The following is a 23,166-nucleotide window of genomic DNA, read 5'->3' as shown; positions in this document are numbered from 1 at the left end:
AAAAATAAAAATTCAGCCTGAATGATAACAAGAATAACAACTGCACTTCATGAACCCAAAGTGAATCACGCAGATTTCTCTTTCTCTACTGTATATGCGCATATTGATGTTTCCGTAAAAATAAAAACACTCCAGGAAGACAGTGCAGCGGTGAGGGTGAACTTGGAGGTAACGTGGCAAACAATTGGCATTCAGGTCACAGAAGCCAGAGCCGGAAATGATGAGTGGGACTGGGTGTTACAGCAGTGAATGTAGCCAATATTGTATTATTATTACTGAATGCTTCCGCCATATAGAGAGAACCTCCAATGGTTATGCGAGTGGCCAGGTCTAATGATCATCTGGATGCATCATTTACCTAAGGAAGAGTTGGCTGCAGGGTGCAATATAGGTAGAAGGTAGGTCAAAGGAGGCAGCAGGGTGCAGTATGGGCAAAGGCAGCAGGGTGCATTGTGGATAAAAATCAGATCAGCGGAGGCAGCATGGTGCATTGTGGGAAGAAGGCAGGCTGGTGGAAGCAGTGTGACTACAAGGATCTGTTGCTAACATCTTGTTGCCAATACCACTGGAATCCCTCAGGGGTCTTGTGGAGTCCATGCCTGGAGGGTTAACAAGGAGAACCAGTGTAACCCCTGCTAACTGCTTTTTCCTGATCTCTAGTAGCAGTCACGTAACCAGTACAATAATTAAGGTAGAGGGGTGCTGATCATATTATTTTGCTTCGGATTTAGATCACATGATGGAGCTTTATAAAACCATTTTTATTTATGGCCAAAATAGAGGAACATTACTTCAAAAACAAAATTATTATTGGGATGTTGGAATAGAATTGCATGGACAAGTCCACTTTAGGTGTCAGTACCTCGATATGATAAAGCTATTCTTCCCTCCATGAAATACATTTACATATTAATGTACTAAAAGACAGAACAACACAAAACAAACAAATATCACAGAGAAAAGTCCATTTCCTGATAATGTAAAATAATTTAATGAAATATATAGAAATTAGGGAATATTTGATGATTTCATGTACCAGGTAGAGGATAATGCAGAATAAGATGGCATTCCAATGGAGAGGCCGCTGGGAACAATGGCGAGGTACCCCAAGCCACTGGCTGCTAAATTAATGCATCAATGAGGTTTTTCTTTCTCTGCAGCTGAAGATTACTGTGCGTGCCCCTTATTACCAGACATTGAACTGTACCTGTGTTTTACCTGTGTAGGAAAAACAGGTTCACCTGAATGCCAACGTCCCAAACTGCTAATACAACACCATCTGATCACCCGACTTTTGCCACATTTACCAGAAGGAGTGAAGAGAAGAAGCCCTGTGAAAGCTTAGAGCTTACCCAAGGCTGAAGACTCACTGCCCCATGTGACAATGCTGGCACCTAACCATTGGCCATTTGGCCAGTGTTGCATCATGAAAGTAGAGTCACATGACCACTTACCTGAAGAACCAGGTATTTACTTTTCACTGCCATACAGAGTAAAGAAATCTAGAATACAGAGGGGGCGGGCAGACATTTATCATATAAATATCACAGGTTTAAGATTTGAGCTCCAGAGAGGACTACAACAAACCTACCAATCCTTGTATGCCATGTAAACCTGATGATGTCCAGATGTTGCAGCATTACAAGGGTCAGCATGTCCTACAAGCCCACAACCTTTCATCGATGAAGAAACTAAACACCCCCCCCATCATTAGCCAGTGGCCAGGAAAGGTTTATGGTAAGATTTCCCTGTAGTAGTTTGTGTCTCTATCCCTCTCACAACTAGATATCCCCCCCAGTGGTTTGTGTCTCAGCCCCTCTCACATATTCAGGCATGTAAGCTAGCACTTTGTGGCATGTTTACAGCACAGATGTCTGGAGAGCACTGACCTTTGCTTTGTGTAGGTGCTGGTGAATGCCCGCATTGCATTGTTTTATGAAATACCCCACCATGGGCACCTCACATTAAAAATCCAGTTACACATCAATGAAAGTTGTCATTTTCATTCATGAAGTTGTATATGCAGCTGGCAGGACATGCTGTGACCGGTAAATTTGAGCGTCCATTGAATGCAGCCTGAACAATACAAAGTTAAATCTGTACACATTAAAAAATATTCTGCACTTGCCGAATCTTTTCTTAACCCCCTCCGGGAAGCACTATTGTCTGGTATTTTGTGTGTCCTACTACGTTTGCTGCATCTTCTATACCTTCCCTGGACTGCAGCAAATTCCTTCCTCATCAAAGGATAAATAACAATAATAATCCCGTCATAAATAAATTAAAAAAAAGGAAGAAAGAAAAAGCTCCTCCGAGCAGCCGATGTGTAAACTAAGAGAATGAGACTGATCGCTGCTGTGAATTCATCTGCGTCTGATGTGTACGGCTCACTAACTATTCTTAAGCATGGCTACATGCAAAGCCTCAGTCTCTCTCATTCCTCGGGACTCTCCTTGTCCCAAGTCTCCGGCATTTTACTCCACGTCATCTGATTGTCCGGCTGACTCTTGGCAGCTGATGCTTGGCCGTCCAAGTCCAGCTCTTCGAAAGAAGAGGCACTGGCCCCGGACTCGCTGGGGCTCTTCTCACTGTCCGTCTGCTCTTTCTGTTGGGTGGTTTCACTCTCTTTCTCTTCTTGTTTCTCAGAGACCAATTCCAAACTTAGCTGCTCTTCCAGTAAAAGGGGGTCCAGTTCCGAATCTAGGAGAGACCAGAACCGAAATGTCAAAATGATTGATCTGATATCCCCCACACAATCTTCCTCTCTAATTCAGGTGTGAGGACACTTGTGATGTGGGGATGTGTTACTCTGCTCAGCCAGCACAGAGTACTGCAGTGGGAATGCAGAAAGCAGAATTTAAACTGTAAAAAAACCCATAAATCATAAATACTGGGTGCAAGACATAAAAGGTGTAAGATTTCAATTATACAGCCCCTGCAAACACTTAATCCCTACATTCCCTGCACCCATATCTCCTTTACCCCACCTTCTCACCTAACCCCCGTTCCCCCCCCCCCCCTCCGCCATGAAATAGCCCAAACTCCCTTTTATCTGCACCCCTTACACCCTTATACCCACATTCCTTACCCCCTCTTCCCCTTACATAGCCTTAACTCATTTTCATCTGCACCCTTTACACAACCTGCCCCCCACCACACATCCCACGCATTCTAACCCCTCTGCCCCAGGCTGTGGCCCTTCAGCCTACTCTGCACTCAGAATAACAAGCTGGAAACCTTCACGCTTTTATCTTAAACGCTGTAAATTCCCTTTAAGAAGTTGCCCAAACCTCGTGCTTTGCGTTCACCCCTCTTTGGAGTTTCTAAACTCCCCTTTGTTATTTCTGTGACTTTTCTGTCACAGATTCCTTAATTTTAGAACATGTTTAGCGTGTGATGATGGCCCCTTGTCACAGGTGTGTCCCCCCACCCGGCAGATTATAACCTGCCATTTCTCGTGCCCCCGCCCAGTGGTGTGCGTCAGCATGCAGCTGCTTAATAACACACAGGGGTAATAATAGTGGGAGAGGATGAGGGGTGTCAGCGGCACGTCCTGCCCACCCGCCTGCATATTAACCAGATCTGAGCCCTCACAAGTCGTATGACTACCCAGGACGAAATGATGTCCTTGGTGAGAACGCCGGGAGCTGGGGCAGACGTAACGCGGCGAGGTGACGGTGACAGCTGCTACTGCTGCCAGTGGCTGGTGACACAGCTCCAGGGAGTCATTAAGTGCAAAATAATGCTAACTGTGCCTGACACAGCTGGAGGACAAGGCCTCTGCAATGCCCCTGAAACCCCTCTGTGATGGAGGCAGAAAGAAGGGACCACAGCTCTGTGGGGTGCCTAAACTGACCCTGCATCTAATGAGAAAAAGATACTCAAGTCTTACTCTGGACACAATTTTATACACTCTGGTAGGGCACGTACGGTATATTTTGTATAACAGTATCCATTATTTTTTTAAGCTGTCCCCCATTGTACTTCAAATTCCTACAAGATGTCCTCATCCAAACTGACACCCAGGAGATACTATAAATGAAGGGTGTCATGGCTCCGCCCTTAGCACAAGCTGCCCTGAGCTTAGCCACTCCTTTATTTACGGTACAAGCTTATGTAGATAATGTGCTGGCTCCCAGCTACTGAGTGTGCATGCATGTGTAACTTGTAAATGTTTCAATTCCTCCTAACTCTGGGGCTGTTTTTTTTTAATAATTATGTTGTGTTTATATGGGAGCTGGAAAACTCATCAACATAATGCTATCCAGTTGACAAGTAATTATTTATAAGACCTCAAGAGACCTTTTAGCTCCAAGCTAAGCTACAACTAAACGCTGGGCCAACTAATGCAATTGTTGATGTTACATGTAATATTTTTAAGTGCAGCCAATGCACAAACCTAAATGCATCCGAATATCAAAAGGCCAAAAGATGGAGGAGCAGAATATTTAGCAGTGCACATGGTGGATCATACTGACAAGAGGAGAGAGTAGAGTGAGAAGGATAACCTCATCAGTCTGCTGCTTGCAGATGGCAGACTGGAGGTGCTCAATGACCAGACTGTATCCCTGAAAAACACTAGGGAAAGGTGAGGTCATCAACTTATATTACAAGAAACCTAGCTAAACAATGACCAGTTAACATGGACAGATCACAACTGCCTGACTGAAGTTCTTCATGAAGACTGAATGTGAAGATTATCATTGGTTTTTAATTAAAGTGAACCTGTCATTGTTACCCATGCAGCAGTAATGTGGCTCAGCAGTTACCTGTGACTGGTAGGAAATTCCAAGCATGCAGTGTGGGGTTTAGGTAGTTGAAGTGGTCAGACCTGGCTGTTACCTGTGACTGGGACTCCCAGCATGCATTGCATTCTAGGCAATGAGGAAAACGAGGCAAGTTTACCTGTAGTCTCAGGTGGTGCAGGCTCTCCTCTCTCCTTTCGCAGAAGCTCTTTCATTTCAGGCACATAGAAGTCATCTTGCCGGGACAGGGGGCACATGAAGATGATTTTGTCTCCCTTATAGATCTCCACATAGGGGTGAGCACACAACTTCCTCTCCTGCAAGAGAAAGATTGAGTAAAATGAGCCCAATATGAAGTGGCACCGCTACTAGGAAAGGTACGCACACCTGAGCGAGGAGCAAGACCCCTTCTGAGATCCATTCCCCCCCCCCCCCCCATGCTTAGTTTTATAGCTCGCGTGTCATGGCTCTGTCTACTGTCCGATGTCTGGGTGAATAATAAACATGAAAACATTGGTCAGATTCCTGGCGTGCCCATTATGAGTGGTTACTCATAATGTTCCATCCCTGTGCCGAGTTCCTGGGTCTGTACACGGAAGGGGATTGGGTCACTCAGTGGTTTTCATGATAATGTGGAATTCTGAATGATAACATTTTAGGGCGTAGTTGGTGTTCTGTACATGTATGAATGTCAATGCCGACATTTTAATGGTATCAGACGAAGCCAACAAGCAGGGCAGTGGAAAGCAGTACTGTAGCTGCATGGCTTGGTATGGGGTCTCCTCCTCCCTCCCTGCTCCCCCTTATGGTCTAATTAGAGGCGGGAGCCCCGTGGTGATGCTGGAGTTGTGCCTAGGAGCGGTCGGCTCAGCCAGCTCATTAGAAGACCCCTGCCCTGCTCTCCCATGGAGGGGGGAACGGCGCTGCGCCATGATAACAATACAGATATTATACCACACAAATGTAATCAATAGGGATTAATGCGCTGACATTTCCTGTATCTGCATCTCATTTATAGCGTGTCTGTCACTCCTGGAGGGGGGTATGAAGGTAATGGCATAAGATTTTTATACAATGCAGAACCAGAGAGAACCCAAAACAAGAGCTGAATCACTACAAAGCAATGGCTGATCTGATCATTGCATCCATGAAATCATTCAATGTTAGAAAGCAATCCCAAATCACCATCATTCATTGGTCCTATATAACCCCATGAAGCCTGACTTTTCATAGAGTTTGTGATGGAGACTGCAGCCTCTAGTCACATGATTCTGTGCAACCTCCCTAACCCACACTGTGCAACTACAGAGGGCAGAGCTGGAACAAGGAAACACAATGGCTGCATTTGTGAGGAGATAGGAGAGATATAGAGGAAGAAGCAGAGTCCTCCAGCAGAGCAGAGTATTTTGGGAGAGAAGAGTTTTAAAGGAAGGAGCAGAGTATTTCAGTAAAGGAGAGTTATAGAAGGAGAAGCAGAATATTTCAATCATTTTCAATATGACTTTTTATGAATGTGCTGCAGTCAAACAGATTTTGGACCAAGTAAATTATTTTTTTTTTTTCTGTTAGGATTCTGGGACATTTTATTCTTCCCCTAATTGGGTGATGACAGAATCTGCATATAAAAGCAGCACCTATAGAGGCGGTGATGAGCGTTTGGTGTGATAGATGCAGATTTGCAGATTTTCTCAGATGAAGTTTAGGTTTCTATGTATAGCGCAAAACACGTTTATTAGCCGTCTAACACAGGAGAAGACGTGAGCGGGGGCCGGACTGCAGCTGTTCACCCCTCGGTGCTGGAGACACCACAACTCACAGCAAACTCATTAAAATTTCATTCCCAGCTGGATCTGACTCATTAAAATACAAGTTAGACCCTGACAGTCCATGGGGAGGAGCGGACAGGAGATCCATCGGCACTTAGGGGATCATCGAAAGAAACGGATGGAGGGAGAGAAAGGGAGATAGAGAAGGGGAGGGGAGAGGGGCAAAAAGAGAGAATGCAAGGAATCCTAAACATGATATAATCCATTATTTAAAATGGAAGTTGGAAACTTCACAGTTTGTTCACAGAAACATTTGTGGCTGGAAAACCTGAATATTTAAAGCTAAACTCCAGTGCTCTCTTTTTATTTTCCCATTTGTAAAGAGCCCTCTCCTGCCCTGAAACTGAATAGTCCCATTTTTCTGCACTTCACCTTCTACAAAAGGAAGCATTAAAAGCTGCAGCAAATGTCTTGAGCCTACCTCCGTTCCTGTTTGATGGACTACAAACATCATCAAGCCCTCTATCACAGATTTACCCTGGATTCTCTCCTTTTAGCTATTTGATTTCCTTTCTTTTCCTCCAGCCTGAAACTTGTATTCTAATTGTTAGGACTGGGCATGATGATTCCCCCTTCCTGGTGTAATGGTTGCTGGTGCTGCCCACAGCTGTGTGTTCTAAAGATGTTTACAGCTTGGATAGGTTTAGGAAATTTACAGTTTGGTGACTATGCCTGTTACATCTTTATTAATATCATAAATGGAAACTTTATATTATATATGGGTTTAAATTGATTTTATTAGGGGAACACAGAAGTTTACCACGCTGGTGAGAGAGGAGAAAATTCTTAGATTTCTCCTGATTCAACCCTCTGCAACATCAAAACAGACGTATGCTGCCTCTGTGTTGCATATATCTGTCAGTTAAGCATTATGCTGCATTTAAAGGCAGCTTTTACTGTTACTATCCCTGGGTGGTAATCTTACACTTTGCAAGCCATTACTTACCCCCGATGAAGCCAACCTCTCTGGCAAAACGTGACGGGTTGAACGTGTATAACTAAAGGCTGCAATCCTTATATTTAGATGTTTACCTATGGTCTTTTTCACGTCAATTTGGGCATAGGAATAAATCCTGAAAAACCAGATATTAGGATACTCTGTCTAGTGCCACCTAGTGGTCAATGTACTATTGCATTATTACACCATTGTATCTCCTCACTATTGTACATTGTGTATGCCATTAATACACAGTAAAATTACTCTTTGTCACTATACTTAATGCCGAAAAACCCCTCTAGTCTTCCTTTTCGATTCCTCGGTTTGTTTTCTGGGGTAGGCAAAACTATATAAAGTCTCCATTTACTCCTAGAACCTAAGTGTACGTATTTATGATTTAAATTTATGATTTCAAATGCAATTTATGACCGGTTTGGTTTGGGGAGAGGGAATATTCTTCGTCCTAGAGATCAACCTTTTACATCGTGAGTCAGATAATAAAGGGCTTGTGTGGAATGTTGCACTTCTGCTTTTATCTTTTCCCCAAAAAGAGAAGGAAAAAGCTGAACAGAGCAATCAGAAAAAAGTTATAATAAAATGTAATGAATATAAAATGACAATCGTCTGCTATATACAGCACATAGGACTCACTGCATACTGAAGCTTCATCAGCAACTTTCACTGGAGATACCTAAACCTAATTCATTTCACTGGGTTTATATAAAAATGACCATAAATATATGTGCTGAAAACAAAATCAGCATGAGGATAATATGAGGGGGCCACTACTATCCCCAAACTTCTCTATGCTCACCTGTAGCCATACAGCCAGTACCTAGATTACTTTCATGCACCAAATCCAACGGATATTAAATACTGAAGTATTAGTGGATGGTAGTAAATTGAGGCAAATATGAAACGGAATAATTTAAGTAATCCATGGCTCAGTGATGGAGTTCAGCTTTGTCTATTATACTTTATGAGAAAGATGGCTCAGAGTGTATTTCCCCAGGGAGGGATGAAGGCGAAGCAAATGTCCCCGCCTTCTCCTCTTCGCTGGAGAAAATTTCATCCACGGCCTCCCACCTCTTCCCACTCCTCTCCAGGACGGCCCGAGGAGAGGCAGATACAACAACAAGTAAAAAGGAGATGGAGCGCTGGGCTAAATGGTGGGGAGAGAAGCAGAGCGGACGGAGAAAATGGAAAGAAATTGCAAAGAAATGCAAATAGAAAGAATTTAGAGGAAGGTGGAGAAAAGTGTTGGATGCTCTCACCGCCTCTCTCTTTCACTCCCCTTCCATGTATTTCTCTGCTTCTCACAGTCTCAGATCTCATTTTCACCTGAGTAGAAATCGCGAGCAGCAATTTACACTTCTTGTACCACTGCCAAAATCTGCCGGTGTCATGTTGGTGCTGCTCGCTGTCCCTAATACGCTGTGTCCACATGCCACCTAATGGATAATGACTGATATCTGCAGGGGGAAGATCAGGGGGCTTCTACAGAGGAAAAAAATCAAGCAAGAAAATACCAAAAGCATTTAAAATAAAATAATAAAAAAAAAGAAAACAGCCGGACGATGTTATCTTACTAACCTAGATATTTCCAGGTCACCTAAAACTGATACTTCAGCGTTAGCCAGATGCTGAAGAGTTAAAATGCGCGACAGCCACCTCTATCTCTCGAGGTTAGGGGAGGTCTGTAAACCTGCTGTGCCCATTATGAGGGGTTCCCACCATTCCTGTGCCAAATTCCTGAGTTTGCACACCTGCTGTGCCCATTATGAGGGGTTGCCAGATAACTGGTGATTGGTTGTTATGAGCTACTCCACCTCACACAGTTATTTTGGTCTGAAGATCTGGGGGTGTAGGAATCAAGTTTCTTTAAATCATTCAAGCAGACCGGCAACCTAGAATTATGGCCGGCTGACTCCGACGCACCAGCCTTCAACTGCCGCAGATCTGCAGTGTACTCCTAACAGATACCATGTGTACAATGTATTATAGGTACAGAAGCCTGTGAGTGGATCCTGCACAACAACACTTCAGGGTGAAAGATTGGACTGTATGGATGGCATTTGTTCTGTTACAAAGGATAGATTGCTATAGAGACGGCCACAGTACAAAGAAAGGTGGGATGAGGCATATTGCAATTTGGACACTAGAGAGTACCAAAGAGCGTACAATTTACAGGGCATCAATGGTCTTCAAAAGGACTCTACTATATAGGAAAAGTATATGAAATACTAAAAATATCATAGAGTGAGGAAATCCTAAAAAAATCAAAAATGAAAACATAATGAAAAATGAAAATGAAAACACTTTCCTAGTGCCAAAATAGTAAAAAATCTGGTTGAGATTACACATTGGGTGGTGAAATGGGGTCTTTAACACCCTACAAACAGCAGTCATTTACCAATAAATCCCTAATACAGAAGTCCCACTCATTCACCATTTCTTGCTGGATGGACTTTGGAGTTACATGGAGAGGTTGGAGCTCATTGTACGATTGTAGAGGCATAACTCTGCAGTGCACAGGGCAGTTTACAGATCACCAATGACTGGCGGGATCTACAGGTGTGGGGTGAGTGCTGCTGAGCCAGCTTCAGATATCATGAAAGATGGGCAGAGAGAGAACAGGACGCTATGACTTTTTTTTTTTTTTTAAACAGATACCTCTGCTAGACTACAGAGCAAGCTCTGCCCTAGACTTAGGTGTGCCAATCATTTTTTTTCCAGAAAAAATTAAAAGGGTTCTAAATTAAAAGGACAACTTTGTAATGGGGGAAAAAAATGTAAAGAGGCATTTCCCTGTCATGGTAGACTGACAGCCATCTGCTCACCCAGCTGGCTCCATACAACCCTTGCAGGTCATCAGCTGGGCAAAGCAAGAAGTGGCAAGAAAGTGCACCATGAGATCCAGGGATTCTACCCCACCCATTATGCCAGTGTCCAGTGCTACCCCATCAAGTCTTCTTTTCATCCCCCCCCCAATTTGTCTGCATTTCAGTCTTTGCCTTCATAACATCTCAGCCTCAACGTCGCCCAACCTGCTTTCTGCCCTGAGTGTTTGATTCTTTAAAGTCAGGGGTGACTAAACAAGCAAATCTGATGGATGGGACTGAGGAGTTTCAAGCAGCAAAACTTAAACTGCTGTTCAAGGGTCCTTTTTGAATGCTGGGGGCTCCTTAGACTCTGCATTCCCTACAAAATGGAAAGTCCTTACTAACATGTGACACGGCTGGTTCTGAATGCAGTGGGTTTAACACGTTAAGTGAATTGCTTTACTTTTACTGCTTAAAACCAAAAAATTTACAGAAAAAAAATTACCAAAGGAATTTATAATAAAAGGATCAAACATGAACATCTACCAGGTAAATAAAACACCTAATAAAGACCGGTTCAGGAGAGATTTCCTGGCATAAAACAATGATTTATTACTGATATATCTATACTAGGTTCAGGTGGCTAGGTACAAATAGTACTTGAGCCATTACCGTGATATGAAATTCTAGAATTCTGATGCGTTTCACCACTCAGCTTCTTCAGAGGACAATGAGATCTCCTGGCTTTTTGCTAGGGCCGTAAGCCCACAAAGCAGCAATACAAGGTTAATTGGAGGAACTCCTCACTGCTGAAACATTGATGGCTGTAAAGCTTGTTATCCTCTGAAGAAGCCTACTGGGGAAATGAGTAAGCTTTCCAGAAATACATATCACGATATAAGTGATGAAAGTGCGATATGTACCTAGTCAGCTGAGCCCTTTATAGATATATTGTATCAGTAACAAATCATTGTTTCATACCGGAAAACCCTGCTCTCCTGAGCGGGTGCTCAAAAACTTGTCCAACATATAATAAAGTGAAGCTGAGGAGCTTGTGAGCAAGGAGGCTTTGTCTTTAGTTTCCTAGAGGTTGGTGATATCACATACCTCACCTAGGATAGGGGGAATACAGCTTGTATTATGTATATATTATGTATAATGTATTATACATTATATACTAGTTATCATTGCCTTGACTAGCAGAGGCCATGTAACCAGCCAGCTGCCTATCATGTGATCACCAAGGCAGATCCTTATGTTTTAGTGTGAGGTTACCCTGAACCTTGAAGCTGCAACTGCGATATGTCTGCTATGCAATCCTACTTTCTAGGTTGCTAATATAAGATATGTATGCAGAGCAGCAGTGCTCACTCACAGCTTACTGGTTCTGGTCAGTGTGCTTAAAGTAACTGGATCATTGAGGTCAGACAGGTTTGTTCCACATCAGTCACTGTTACCTTGACGTAGCGCTCCAGTGCAGGGTGCACCCGGGTGGTAGCGAGCTGTATGGAGAACGGTGTGGTGTATGGGAACGTGGCCATTACTGCGTGATTCACCTCTGGCAATACGCAAAACTTGAAGCCGTGTTTACGGAATATTCGGACGTGATCCGGCAGCGGTTTCTCATCGCCCTCGCTCAGGATACTTCCCACTATGTACCTGCAGAACTCCACCGGAACCTGGAAAAGAAGGAGAACCAAACCAGAGGCGAGATGGTGAAACAAGATAGAATTCTGCTTGTTTTGAGAACAGCTCTGGCAGGATACAATGCAGGACAATAATAATCGGACTGTTGGGTACACACGCAGCCATACACAACGCTGCATTTACACATAAACACCCCTCATTCATGGCTGTGTATGTAGGAGCCAAGCTGCGTTTACTGTACACACACCTGGATTACATCCAGCTCATAGCATACAATTTTTGAGGGTGGGCTGGAAAGATCAAAGGATACCGGTCATTCTAAAAATACCATGCTACCCCTGCTGACCTGCCTGCTGCATGGCTTTCAATGACCATTGAGCATGCACCAAGTGAAGTCAAAGCTGATTTGAATAGGCCAGTGACCAGCAAAGAATCATTCTGGCCACCAGAAGTCTGGTATTTTTTTTTTGGTGCCACTCAGCAATGGCATACATTGCCCTATAACAGGGTTTCTTTATCATCGATCCCTCACCTGTAAACAACGATTACAAAATACGTGTAGGTGTAAAGAAGGCTCCGGCTGGGCGCACCTGCCACACACCTGAGTTCCAGTATCGTGTACCGGTGTTGATCCCTAGAGGTGTTTAGCGGCCCCCCCAGGAGCATATTTGCTCCTATAATAACCTTGTGATTTCCCCCGGGAAGGGTTGCTATGTATTTCTGTATTGCACTGGCCACGATGTAACCGACTGCAACTTATTACAAAGACACGAACCCTGCGGCCTCCTGACACCAAATTATCAGAGCCCAGAAATAAATCATGGCGAGGTGCCACCTGCCTGAGAGGGCAACAAAGAGATCTTATGGAGTGGGATTTATTATGCCAATAATACTGAGAAATGTTCTAAGCACAGAAATAGATAATCACAGCCCTCCGATATCTGTGTGACAACAGCAGCTGTAATAATAACGCCCTATACTAATAATGTGCATAAATACCCCAACAATACTATTTTGCCTCCCCTCTCACACCATGGAAACCCTACCCCTCCTGGCACCCTTTGCCCATCAGTCATTTTCATGTGACCCTGCACCTTACTTGCCCAACTTTTACCAGGGTGCCCTCTTTGAACCCTTATCAGCCCCCTCTACCACCTCCTTTTAGGCTGCCCCCTTGCATTCCCCATTGACTTTCTATTCACCAACATAACTTTCTTGCCCCAGCTCCACCAATAACCCCTTCTTCCCCAGGCTCTCTGTACTACCATTGGCCCATTGTTATCCCAGCACATATAATTTCCTTTTCTATTTAACCTCCCTCCCTTCTTGTACCCTTTACTGCCCCAGCCTCTATATTTCTCTTTTTACCCCAGTGTTATTCTCCACCTCCATTACCTCTGCTCCCTCACATACCCCCTAATGTCCCACACAATCTATTCCCTCCAGGGATCTCAGATATCAACAACTGCCCCAGACTTCCAGCTCATTTTTACCCCAGTACTTATTGCTTCCTGGTCTCTTTATCCCCTTCTCCTTACTCCTGGACCCCCTGTCACCCCAACCCCTCAATTAAACTTTTAGCATCTTCATTTCAACTTTTTACCCCAACGTCTCCTTTATCCTTTACTGTCCCAGCCTCTTTCCCACATTTATTTATCCCCAATGCCTCTGGTACCCCCTATTGCCCCGACTCACCCATTCTAATATGCTCCTCCTCCACCAGTACCTCTACAGCCCCAACTGGATCAATATCACCTTTTTAATCTTGGATTCTTTTTCACCAAACCCTTCCAATAACCCCAACCTCCTTCCCCCAACTCTGCAAGTACCCCTCCAGCCATGACCTCTCTTTCAGAGTACCCTGACCTATTGTCAGCCCCACCCATACCCCTACTGCCCCAACCCCTCCCACCCCCCCCCCCCCAATTCTGGCAATACCCTAACATATAACAGCCCCATTCCTCCAGCCCTACTACTCCAACCTCATCCGTGAAACCTGCCTGATTCTGCCAGGAACCCCTGTAGCCCAATTTCACCCGCCATCCTGACAACTCGGACCCCCACTGATTGACCTGTTCAATAACCCCCCCCCCCTCTACCAGTACCCCTACTTCCTTCACTCCTTTATTGCACCATTCTGTGAGTCGCACATTACCCCCACCACACCTGTCCAGCTTTATTTACCTCCAGCCCCTCCATCCTTTGCCAACAACCCCCCCCCCCCATTCCCAGGACCCCATATTTGCCCCCAGCCTCTCACCTTCATAGGGTTGTCATAGTAGACCCCAATGGAGACCAGTTTGGGTGCCAGGCTGACGCTCTCCGTATACAAGTTGCCGCTTTCATCGTAGGGTCCCACACGGAACTTGTAGGCGAGGACCACCCCGCGGATTGGCGGCGGCCCAGCCCTCACCTCTACTTCGGTCAGCAGCCCAGAATAGACGGCCAATCCAAAGAGGGTGAGCAAGAGGAGGGCGATCAACGCCGCAATGAGGGATATCAGCACCCAGTCCGGTACAGAGCTCATCTTTACCACTGACCACCCTGCACTCACACCACCTGACTGATGTCAGCCCCGCCCTCACAGCCTGCAGCCCCGCCTCCGGAACCCCGCCCCCAAACCAAACAGTGCTAGAAGAAGTAGGACCACCAGAGCCGCGGTCACTGAGACCAGAACCCAATCCGGCACAGAGCTCATCGCCTTCCACACAGAGCACTGAGCTCACCTGGGTTCCGCCCCCTGACATCACCTGGAGATCTGAAGTCCCGCCCCGTCGTGGCGTCACTAATCAGTCAAAGCCGTAGCCCCGCCCACCATATTACCTTCTACCTAAATTCGGTTCCTTGTCAACTTTAGCCCCGCCCCATCCGGAAGTCTCTCCCCGACTCATCCCTTCCTGTCTCGATAAACCGTGTCCCTCATCATGCATAGCCCTAAAATCAAACCTCACTGACTTTGTTCACATGTAACAATGGTTTCTGACTTTATTCGTCATTCTGTTTACTGACACGACCGGGACTCAGAAATTCTCTTAACTCCGCCTTTTTCTGACCTTTGCGCACACGAGTGATCATGTGACATCTACGTACACTCTGAGAGGGCCTTTTGTCTTTTCCGCTTCTTCTGCGGTGAGTCGTCTCCATGGAGATAGGCTGTTGTTCTGAATGCCTGTTTAGTGGGTTGTTAAGTAATAGCTGTAGATTCCTGCCTCACTGATCCCCAGCATTACCCTCAGGCTTCTATTGATTTTAAACATAGGGTGTCAGACAGCAGGCACAAAAGGCCCATAGTACTTTTTAAATGTCGTACATACTTTCCATAGGCTTCACACATTGGTTCTTTGCTCCAAGATGGGCTTACAAAGTGTGCGGATAGTTTGTTTATTAAGGAGAGGCCGAGAAGTTATGGACTTTTATGGGGTGACGGGTGGGAAAGGGAATTTGAGCGGTGGGACACAACAGGAAGTTCCTGTCTACTTCCTGTTCCAATGACAACTGTAAAATGTTGGATTTCTTATTAGTTATCTTGAACATATAAGGAATAAACCTCCTAAGCAGGGACACAGAGAGCACTAAATACATAACAGATGGTCTAAATCCTCACCGCTCCATCCATAACTAAAAATATAAAAAGAAATGGTAAGTATGTGCTGGGGAGGGCCGGAATAAAATGAACCTGTGTATTACCCAGCCGCAAAAAACATTCACATTATGCTGTGTGGGCTCAGAGCTTTCACAGGGCAGAGGACTAACTCCTCTATGTGATTGGACTGGACCAATCATCCGGATATCCATACGGATTAATACACTGCTGCATTAGAAAACACCCTGTCTTTGTACTTCTCTCATTGAAATTTTACTGTACTTTCACCAGGGTATGCAGCGAACCACAACTTAGAAGAGAGGATTTGGTGTTACAACCTACACACTCTATATTAGTGTGGTGGTCAGTGGGAAGAATTCCTCTTACATTGGTGGCCAGTGGGAAGAATGTCACCTTACAGATAGCCAAAATGATCATTGGTGTCACGTAAATTGACCTTGGAGGCACAAACTGCTCATTGCTCAAGGAATGCCCAACAACCTCTGGAGGAACCCTGGCTGAGAAACACTGATCTCAAAATGAATGCAGAGTACCAAGCACTGAATTATATTCATGGCCTCATAAACCTGTTCTGTGTGTAAATGCTGAATGATGCAAGGATTGAGTCATATGTAACGCAGCACCCCGGGGATCATCAGCTCCTCCCCCACCAGAAGGTCCATTCTGACTACAACTCCCAGGTTTAATTGTTTGAGCTACATTTATACACTTATACCTATCAAAGATTAATGAAACACAAATCGAGAGAGAGAGAGAGAGAGAGAGAAAGTGAGTGTCTATAGAGTGTCAGCTCCTCTGTACAGAGAGTGATGGGAATGGCTCAATATTCTCTGTACAATGCTGTGGTATATGTCTGAGCTATAAAAATATATAATACTGTGTGACTGTGGGGGGACATTAGAGTGTCAGCTCCTATGTACAGAGACTGATCGGACTGGTTCAGTGTTCTCTGTACACCACTGTGGTATATGTCAGAGCTATATAAATTTATAATAATACTCTGAATACTCTGTAAAGTGATGACGAATGTGATAACATAATAGAAATAATAAACATTTTAATACTATTATAATAACTTTCTCTTCTTTTGCAATTGAGGATTCTACTGCTTGTCATATCCGTCCCACAGACACAATAATCCTCTTTCTGGTATAAAAACTGCTGGTCTGCATCTAAGACAACAAATCAGCTTCTTTCCTTTGTCATAAACTATATGGAAGGAATAACCCCATTGGTCACTGAAGGGGCGGGCAGTTTCCAAAGTTGCAGTTGTGGAGAATTGGACCCCCAGCAGTGCAGTGTTCTGGTCCCTGAGCAGTGGAGGGGCTTGGGTTCTCCTTCCATGGACCTCACTTCATACACACAATGATATTTGGATCGCTCTCCAGCCTTTCATCTAATTCCCGATAGCTCATCCCTGCAGAAGGAACAAATATTGATATTTGTCCAGTACATACATGAAACCCATCAATGACACAAATCATTTCCATGCACTCACTGCTGCAAAAAATGAATATTAAACAGGATTTATATAGCGCCAACATATTATGCAGCGCTGTACAATATATTCAGAAACTGCCAATTTTTTGCACCAAGCAAGCACCCCCTCCCCCAAGTGCACCATGCAGGACACCTTTTCTCTATTGTGGCCCCGTTAGAGTACCTGTCTTACAGCAGATCTCATCATACGTGTGGCTCCCAGTGTACAGGCGAGCAGGGGGACTCCTCTCATCACGAGACACTTTCACCGGATACTTCTGGAGCCTTCTGATCAGATTCTTCATCAGACCAAATTGGATGAGTTTCCTAAACACACAAAAAGATCACGGTGACAAAAAATAGGCTAATCAGGAAACCTGAGCACTGCGGATCTGCAATGTCATCTTTAGAATTTAAAAAGTCAATGTGGACGCTAAGTGGCATTACGTTTGCCCCTCACATAAATTAATTTTTTTTTTTTTTAATTACTGTTTTCACCCGTTTTTCTGACCTGCTGAGCTGTCTGAAGGCATTTTTCTGATGGTGACAACAGTGGTTATTTTTAGGTAAAAGCAATGCAAGTGGTGAGCTAGGGTTATATGCCTCAACCAATGATGGCATCCCATAGCTCACTAGGAGACAGCCTGCTCAGCAAAATGACCAGAAATGGCTCCAAGTGGACCTGTGTGGATGCTGAAACGACTGACACTTGTGGTACCCCTCTATTGTGAAATCTCTGCACATGTGCTGCAGCTATAGAGGGGGTTTCACTCTCCCTGTTAGATTTTTTTTTAAATTTTGAGAAATGTGATGGAGCAGGAACACCCTCATGTGGGCGGGAACAAAGTCACTTGAACTTTAGGAAAGAAAAATGTATGATATACAGGCAGCAGCCCCCAAAATAACACACAAATGTCAGATATAAAATGTGCACTGACCGCTCATCCACTCTCTGCAGCTGCTGCGTATGCCGAGCGATGAGATCGCGCACAGTAGTACCCGGACTGAGACCGCAGTATAACTGGAAGACATCACGCAGGCTTGGCCGCTTAAGACCTACGGAGAGGGAAACAGAAGATTTGTAAGGTTAGTCGACCACATCTACAGGTCTTACGGAGAAGTTATGGCACAGGGTCATCAATGAAGTGACAGCACAATTATAACAAGGGTATGATAAAGGTAAGTGTCCATGGGTGTTGTTTTCCTGCACTGCATGTAGGACCCATCTCCTAGATGAGAAGCTCTGGGCATGGGTCCTTTCCTCCTCCTGAGTCACTGTCGGTATCTGTCTGTCATTTGAAACCCCTATTTAATGTACAGCGCTGCATAATATGTTATTATAGCATTAATATTTATAGCGCTATATAAATCCTGTTTTTTAATAATCTCAAATGCAGGTCATCAGAATCCCATTAACATTCAGTTGTGCTAATGGCGACTCAGGAGCTGCATGTGACCTACTTTTTGTTGTTCTGCAAATCTTGAATGCAGTTTGTCCTAATTAAGCTGCAGGCAAAGAAGGTCCAGTCCAGCCTTTTCTTGTCAGATGCTGCTTGCAATTTGAACACTAATATGTTTGTTACCTAAGTGGAAAAAAGTTAACTAATCAAATGCAGTTGAATAGCAAACACAGCATTAGAAAAGAATGTTTGTGGAGACTTAGCCTGATGTTCTCCCATCCTCCCATGAATGTTCATGTTTTGCATTTAAAATAATACATTTTCTTATTCTCTCTTCTTTCGTCTGTTCAATACCTGACAATCTACCAGTAATTCAGAGCTGTCCTATGTCCGGTGCCCTCCCATCCCATATCTTGGATCACACAATAGTTAGTGTCTATGCTGTGGATATGGAAAGAGACAAATTAGCAGAGTTGATCTCTTCTGTGACGGGGTCCTCTCCTCCTCCTGTGTCCCTGTCTGTATCTGTCTGTCATTTGCAACCCCTATTTAATGTACAGCACTGTGTAAATATGTTGGCACTATATAAATAAACGTTATCAGCCCATAAGCAAAATTTGGAGTTGAGTGACATTCCTGCACAGGTATTTTTCTGGACATGCGAGAATTTTAAAAGCATAAAACATGGCAAAACATGAGATGTACCTAGTGTGTTTTGTGTTTTTGCACAGACAGAAACAGTAGAAAAATGTCAGCTGCCTTCTTTCTGCAACAATGGCGAGGATAGCAGCGCAGGCTACACCCTGTATATACCCCCAGAGGTCTGAGGATAGATACCACATAAAAAATATTCATGTATTATTAATAATATTATTATTAGTAATATTATTATTAATAAACAGTATTTATATAACACCAACATATTATGCAGCGCAGTACATTAAATAGGAGGTGCAAATGACATGGGAGGAGGAGAGGACCCTGTCTGGAAAAGCTTTCAATCTAAGAGGAAGCATCACACAATAGGATATACTAAATTCCATGATATTATATATATAAAAATGTGAGAACACATACCTGGCTTGCAGACATAAGACACACATTCATCCTGCAGAGCTTTGTCATGAATGAGCTCCTGAACCCGAGGCGTAGTGCAGTATACATTGGAATACTATAAAAGAAGGGGGAAAAATATTTTATTTACTGTTTGGAAAAAATAAAAAATAAGAACAGAAAAATGCAATATTCATATTTCCGTATGTTGTATTACTTTGATCTCCATATGAATGAATTGTAAATACAGCCTAGCAATCCATCAAATCAGTCTTCCAGTGGCATTGTACACAGCAGCCGGTAATAGTGAGAAGTTCTTTATATTTGGTGCGAATCTCTTACATTTAGGCAGATCTAAACTCAAAACTTGAGTGGATTAAAGGTATTTATTTAATTAATTTAAAAATGTATTTAAAGTAAAAATTGTATCTTTTTACAAGGGTGCAACACCCTTTTTTTTTTTTTTTCTTGACTGCTCTTTCTGCTTGTGCTCTGATTTGGGGCATGCGCAGTAGGAGCCCTTTCTTTAGTGAAAGGAGCCCTTTCTTTTTCCCTGTCTACGTCACCCGATCTTGTGCCTGCACAGGGCGAGATCGGGGGCCGATGATGGATACTAGGACGACCAAACGAAGAAACGTTCCGAAGGATCTACAGAATTGTGGTATTAAAGGTAAGTGTGTTTTTTTTATTTTGAGTTTAGTTCTGCTTTAAACATCTGATAGAATTCTGAAAGATTCATCACAACACAATGAAGAGAGATTCACATTTCTTACCTGGAATATCGATACCATTGTCACAACGCCATAGTACCTGCAAACAAACAAAGATTTGTGGACAATATTTTCCAGTACAGAACTCTGACACTGCAGATTTTATACCCAGATTCCCCTCTGTCCACTCACATGAGGTTCTGAATGGCGATCCGCACAAGGTTCAGCTCCACGTCCGCCTCTGCGGAGATCTTCTGGATGTGACGGAATCCGTCTATGTACGGGAGAATCTAGACAAAGCAAACGTAAATTCATTTGTAGCCCCTTCACACACAATTGTGAGATTTCCTATCTGAGGACCGATTTAACCCTTAGACTTCCATCTCTGCTGCCAAGTCTTCTGGGTCTACCTCAATCCTCTCCAGCTAGTGATGATGCAACTCCTGTGCATGCATTGCTCCCAATGTCTAGAGTCAGGCCCACAATGCATGGTCACAAGAAGCCAATAAAAAGGTGAAAAAAAAGAAAAAAAACGAATGTGCTTTCACATATAGTTTAGTAATATTAGGGGCTTTAAGAAGCCAGTGGGCTGTTCTGTTTTCCAGTACAATATTGTGCCCACTTACCTGCTGTGTTGTTAAATCCCACTGTGCATTGCAGAATTCTTCTTTGTCTTCTGTGAACACGGGAACGTCATATTCCTGAGCTGTAGGGGGCGCCGCACGCAGCTCAATCACCTTCAGGTGCATGGTGTTACTCTCATCTGTCAGATAATATAACAGACAGTGGTGAAGATTTAGCTAGGTGGTATGAAATGCAGCCAATAACTTTACCAATACCTATGGGCAGTGAGCACTCCCCAGTCGTGTTCAGCTCTTTCCTCAGGTAGGTCATTATGGGCACCAACCTCTGCTTACTGTCCTCGTTGGAGATGAATCCAGACTCCAGCTGAAAGACAAGGAGAGAGGAATCCAGTCCAGGATTATTCGATGGTAGCTGAATGCCATAGGTAACAGATGCAACAGAGACAAGTGTAGAACCATGCAATGGTTTGAGAGCCATGGAGGATGCAGTAGCGTTCCAGAGATTGGTTCTCAGCATGGAGCATAGAAGGCAGGGGAGAGGTAAGTGTCCAGTCTTTTTATTTCTATGTACTCTGATCCCATACATTTATACTATGATAGGCACTATTTTAGGGCAAACAGGTTGCATTAATTTCCCCATACCCAGTACTTCCAGGTATGAAGATCATGTGACCTGCTCCATATGACAGCAAAGGGCCAATCGGTGTTGTCACATGGTGAGCCCATAGTCCTATGTATGCTACAACTCTAGGCTTTCTTATTGCTCCCAAAGCTGAACAAAGCGATGGGGGAAGAAAAGGAGTATAGGCTGCTGGGAGTGAATAAACAATTGAATGTGTGCTTGGAAGTGAATATCACTTTGTGTTGTGTGGACAAAAGTGACAGATTTCCTTAGGCCAAATATTATCACTGTGTTGCATAAATCATCTTAGAAAACCTCCATTTCTAACAATTTACCTCCAGGGTCTTCAGGTATCCGGCCAGCTTCTTTACAATGGGCTCCAGGGCGCATGTCTTAGCCCGAGCATCACACACAAAGCCCAGATTGAAGAGTAGCGCATTGCGGCTATACTTCTTGTGCTCTATACACACCGGGCAGCCAATCAGCTTCTTGTCCATGGCAGTCCTGCAAAACACAATCTGTAATTACACAAAGCACCTGTGTGAGAAGCAACTGACAGAAGCTGCTATTCCCTGGCTTATGCATGCATGATCTGGGCCACAAGAATAAATGTAAGTGATGGAAAACACAGAGACTTCCTGTCTATCTTACTCTTCTATCAAAATGTATTTCATTTTTTATTTATTTTTGTAGAGAGAAGGACAGGAAGTGAAAGAAAATTTACACAGCAAGAAACTACTTCACAGGTTATGACTTCTCTGCTATATAAAACACAAATAAAAATAGTAAGATTGTATACATTTCTGTCTCCATCACCCTCACCCAGGCCAAATACTCACACTGTGATGAGCTTGTTCTGCAGTTCTGGTTTGGTGATGATATACACCTGCACCGTATCAAAGAGCTCCCGTGATATGTACTCCTCAGGGACCTGCCAACACAGCAAACCAATACTGTACAATAGTTTGTCTCTGCCCCTCCCATATTGGGGAGATTTCCTCCCAGTAGTTTGTCTCTGCCCCTCCCACAATGGGGAGATTTCCNCCCAGTAGTTTGTCTCTGCCCCTCCCACAATGGGGAGATTTCCTCCCAGTAGTTTGTCTTTGCCCCTCCAACAATGGGGAGATTTCCTCCCAGTAGTTTGTGTCTCTGCCCCTCCCACAATGAGGAGATTTCCTCCCACAATGTGTCTCTGCCCCTTACACAAAAGGGAGATTTCCCCAGTAGTTTGTGTCTCTGCCCCTCCCAAAATGGGGAGGTCTTGCTCCTGGAGCTGCTAAAGACACATTCCCAGCACATAAATGGGTCTGGAAGGTTCTGGCCAAGGCTGTGTTCCCATTCCCAACCTCTGTCCTCACCTGGTAGCTGATCTTCGGGCCGAGAGTTGGATGGAACTCACTGAAGAAAATACATTCAATTCTTCGGCTGGACATCACTGCAAGGAGAAAACAGAACTTATCATTTGATGGGGAAGATCTTACAATGTCAAGGCTGTCATCTCCATCCTCACTACACTAGCAGGGTGAATGACCCCTCATTGACTCCCCACATGACCTCAGCTTCTAGCATTATGGACAGCACACAACAGACACCCCATTCCATCAATACTTACTCATAGGGTTCTGCAGACCCCTCAACTCCAGGGATTCTTCTAACAATATTTCTCTTCCGGTGTCAAACCATAGCACTTCCCTGCGTTTCAAACCTCTTTTTCACCGAGCACCGCCCCTCACTTCT

The 23,166-nt window shown here is 44.1% G+C and overlaps 2 protein-coding genes across 3 annotated transcripts; both read right to left on the bottom strand.

Moving 5' to 3' along the window:
* Positions 1-967: 967 nt before the first annotated feature.
* Positions 968-15,126, bottom strand: TEX264 (testis expressed 264, ER-phagy receptor). Its single transcript, XM_072420382.1, has 4 exons — positions 14,238-15,126; positions 11,788-12,009; positions 4,906-5,062; positions 968-2,700 (listed from the first exon to the last, which is right to left on the bottom strand). Exons 1-4 carry the CDS (start codon positions 14,502-14,504, stop codon positions 2,435-2,437), a joined length of 912 nt encoding a protein of 303 aa, XP_072276483.1. The 5' UTR covers positions 14,505-15,126; the 3' UTR covers positions 968-2,434.
* A 1,495-nt stretch (positions 15,127-16,621) lies between these two features.
* On the bottom strand, positions 16,622-23,164 carry NPRL2 (NPR2 like, GATOR1 complex subunit). 2 transcript variants are annotated; one of them, XM_072420381.1, is made up of 12 exons: positions 23,042-23,164; positions 22,788-22,864; positions 22,269-22,360; positions 21,765-21,933; positions 21,063-21,171; positions 20,850-20,986; positions 20,416-20,513; positions 20,287-20,323; positions 19,538-19,631; positions 17,999-18,116; positions 17,245-17,387; positions 16,622-16,998 (listed from the first exon to the last, which is right to left on the bottom strand). In XM_072420381.1, the coding sequence occupies exons 1-12, from the start codon at positions 23,043-23,045 to the stop codon at positions 16,931-16,933; spliced, it is 1,146 nt and encodes a 381-aa protein (XP_072276482.1). In that variant the 5' UTR covers positions 23,046-23,164; the 3' UTR covers positions 16,622-16,930. The 2 variants fall into 2 exon arrangements, 1 of the variants encoding a protein (XP_072276482.1); XR_011921966.1 differs by lacking the exon at positions 20,287-20,323.
* Between the last annotated feature and the right edge of the window lie 2 nt (positions 23,165-23,166).

This window comes from Pyxicephalus adspersus, chromosome 8 (assembly GCF_032062135.1).
Source record: "Pyxicephalus adspersus chromosome 8, UCB_Pads_2.0, whole genome shotgun sequence".
NCBI lineage: Eukaryota > Metazoa > Chordata > Amphibia > Anura > Pyxicephalidae > Pyxicephalus > Pyxicephalus adspersus.
This window is presented reverse-complemented; position numbering and strand designations above follow the sequence as displayed.